At 50.6% G+C, this 3531-nt stretch overlaps 1 protein-coding gene across 1 annotated transcript in view; it reads left to right on the top strand.

The window, feature by feature from the left end:
* The window catches only part of LOC127752320 (uncharacterized), a 66345-nt gene that overhangs the window by 24588 nt on the left and 38226 nt on the right, over positions 1-3531 (top strand). Inside the window, exons 13-15 of the mRNA XM_052277278.1 lie at positions 298-343; positions 894-1036; positions 1227-1279. Of these exons, the coding sequence (XP_052133238.1) occupies positions 298-343; positions 894-1036; positions 1227-1279 (242 nt within the window). The remainder of the gene's footprint in view (positions 1-297; positions 344-893; positions 1037-1226; positions 1280-3531) is intronic.

The following is a 3531-nucleotide window of genomic DNA, read 5'->3' as shown; positions in this document are numbered from 1 at the left end:
TGAGCAGGCACCCGACCCGTCACTCCCTCGGCTCCCTCCAGTCGAGCTCGCATGCTCATAGTCAACGTGCGCGTGGAGGTCTTTGTCGTCGACTGTGGCGTTAAAAAGCCGTCGTGTAGATGTAGTGGCGAGTGTGTGTGTGTGTGTGTGTGTGCGATGGGGGGTTGGAACAAGGACACCTTACGTTTAGCGATACCTTCGATTCTTCATTGGGGCCCTCGCACAGTTGCGTTTACATCTGAAGTTATTGCCGCTCGTGTGTCTGACCGACCCGATGGTGTGTGTGTGTGTGTTTAGGACGTGGAGCCCTGACCTACCCCGCGCTCGCACTGCTCCAGTGACGGTATGTGTGACAATTACTATTACTACCTGAACAATTAAGCAGCAGCAGTAAAACCAACAGGGGAACCTTTTCGGGTGCAAATCTACGATTTCCTTCAAACTCGGAAAATGTAAAGGTTATTGTAATAAAAGTCGGATGGCACTTGAAATTTTTCTTAAACCTCACAGTTAGTAGGGGTGTACTTAAGCCTTGCTCTGCTTTCTGTCCCAAATATCCCTCTACCGCCTTAACGGTACAAAATAGAGCAAAACGGACAAAATTTTGGTTAAAAGGGCGCTACTTCAACGAGTTACCTCAACACTGCTTTACATTTAAAAAAACGTTTTTAGAAACCTTGTCCCATATAAGGGAGAAATAATTGTGAGGTTTAGGAAAAATTTCAAGTACCATCCGAATCCTACATAAATAACCTTCCAGTTTCAACGAAATCGGATATTTATTACACCTGAAAAAGTTTTCCTTGTAAGTTATATCACGTTTTTGAGATATCACTGGTGCTCTACCGCGACAAAATTACGTTTGTTGACTGTGACACTGTCGTGACCCTCAGCCCATCCACGAGGCGACCGCCGCGCGGCCCCAGTCCTACTACCCGGGCTTTGCCTACGACCCCGAGTACGCCTACCACGGCAACCTCTCCATGAGCACCGGCTACCTGGACGCCCCGGAGAACCCGATGCGGGAGGCGAGGCGGTAAGGTCACATCTGCACTAGCAACACCGTGTCTTTGTTGATTTTGTTGTTGTTTTTGAATTGCAAATTCTAATTTTTCTTTATTATCATCATTATTTTTATTTTTGTGTGTTTTTATAGATACAGCCTTATTTTACTATTTGTTTTACTCTGCCTGTAACTTGGAACGTTTTCTTCGCAACTTTTGCAGGTTCAGCAAGGACCCGACGCAGCTGTTCCACGTCCGGCGCGGGGAGGCTGTAGGTGAGTCCACGCCCCCCTCCCCCCCTCCCCCCGTAGTCTGCTAAGCCTAAGCCCCCTTTCGGGGCTGCGTGGCAGCGCCGGCGACAGGGGCCCGCGGTAGGCTGAGCGGAGGCTATCTTAGAGAACGACATACAAGTTGGGTTGTCATTATTACACATCAATCGAAAAATCCCCCCAAAAAACATACGTTTTTGTGTGGCAGCTCAATTTTTGTTTGTTTGTTTCCTGTTCAACGCGACAGGCTTTTTCAAATTCATTCTTTCTCACGCGCCTCGTCTGACGACGCGCACTGGTGAAAACAAAGAGATGAAACTAGGGTTGGAAATTTCAGAAAAATTTCGAGAAAATTTCCGAAAAATTCCTGAAAATTTCCCGAAAATAACGGAAAACTTTCCAAAGTCTGCGGGAAATTTTCCATTTTTTCCCGGAAACTTTAAATTTTTTTCCTGAAATTTTCCTGAAATTTTTCAGAAACTTTCCAGGGCTTCCAACCCTAGATGAAACTAGGGGTCGTCCGAATAGCACGTGGCATAGGTTGACCCCTCTTGGGCTCCTTTTAGCGCTGAGCTCACCATTCTCCGAGCTCTTAAATAGGGCTCTCCAAACCCCAGTAGACCCGCGTGTTACCCGCACTGTTATTCAAGTAGGTTGAATACTCATCCAAATTCGGCACTTTGGGTGTGTTTTCATCCCTCAGGTGTGAATACTCATCCAAAAATCTCGCCTTCCCCCCGGGGATGAAAACGGGCGCCCCGGGGGATGCTTCCCATGCTCCCCCGGGCGCTGCATACCCGTCCCCTCGGGGATGAAAATCAGGCGCCCCGGGGGATGCTTCCCATGCTCCCCCGGGCGCTGCATACCCGTCCCCTCGGGGATGAAAACGGGCGCCCCGGGGGATGCTTCCCATGCTCCCCCGGGCGTGGCATTGCCGACCCCCTTGGGCTGCCCTGCCCCCTCCCCGTGGGCTGAGAGCCCAGCGCCCCTCGGCGCGGCCGGCCCCGCCGCTGGGGATGAAAATCAAGCCCCCGGGGCGAGCCGCCCCCTGTCTCCCCATTTCAAATTTGCCGCGTCTCTCCCCGACCACTCCCGGTGCGCTTCGCACAGCCGCCGCCAGAGGGCCTCGTCGTGATGGCATTACCGGCATTACTCTGCCGTCGGCTGCTAGCCGAGCTGTTAGGCTGGTCCAACATCGGAGTCAATCTCATGGATTTTGTGAAACGGTGTAAAGTTTGAAAGAGCACAAAAATTTGTGAATTTATGTGCAAACGCGAACGTCCTGCGATGTCGGTGAGTGCTCGTACCTTGCAGTCAAAGATTTCGGCCCGACCGGCTGCAGAGTAATTTTTCAGTTTTGTTCGATTTTGGACAAGTTGTGGATGGGGCCGGCTGGCACGGGTGACGGGTTCTTGTTTCTGGGCATGTCACCAAGCAGTATGTGCGACAAAAATTTCAAAAATGTGAACCAAATTTTTTTAGGGCCTAAGTGCGCTGTGGCGGACGTCCGTCGATCTATAGGGCGAACAACAACATGTCGCCCGAAGTTCGGCGACACACCGTTGGAAAGAGCACATCCTAGAGAACACTTGTTGTAAATATCGCTCACCTGGCTCCACGCGTCGCCGCCCGAGCGCCGCCCGAGCGCCGCCACGCATTTGAACCCCCGGTAGAGCCGAAATCTTTGACCGCAAGGTGCGAGCACTTCCTGACATCGCAGGACGTTCGCGTTTGCACCAAAATTCATCATTTTTTATGCTTTCAAATTTCACACCGTTCCATAAAATCCGTGAGCTGGACCCCAATTTTGGCCCAGGCTACCCCACGCCTCTCTGCGCGACGAGGACGGCTTTCACGGGGCTCCAGAAGAAAGAGCACCACTTGAGCGCAATTCCTAGAGCAGCAAACTTTTCTAATCTTTTTATGTTTGCTGAGTCAGAAAGAGCTAAGCCCAATCTAGTGCGTACCCCCCCCCCCCTTGTTGTTTCATTTTCATAAGTTTATTTGTTTGACTTTTAAACACGTCTCTAACCAACCTTACTTTCAGGAAGTTCCAGGGAGCATCCCGAACACACTGGAAACTTTAAAATACGAGGAGCATTAGACCAGGTACAAGACTAGTGAATTACAAAGTTTGAAAGCTGTGCGACTTTCAGTTTTGCTCCTAATAACGGTCAGAGGCAGCAAAATTTTGAACTTTGAAGCCTCGCGACGCCTAATCTAAGCGCCGCAGAGCAAAATGGCGCGAGGTCGTGGAG

The sequence above is a fragment of the Frankliniella occidentalis genome, unplaced genomic scaffold (assembly GCF_000697945.3).
Source record: "Frankliniella occidentalis isolate FOCC.00 unplaced genomic scaffold, Focc_3.1 Scaffold9, whole genome shotgun sequence".
Taxonomy (NCBI): Eukaryota; Metazoa; Arthropoda; class Insecta; order Thysanoptera; family Thripidae; genus Frankliniella; species Frankliniella occidentalis.
Note: the sequence above shows the minus strand (reverse complement) of the source record. Positions and strands in the feature narration are given on the sequence as shown.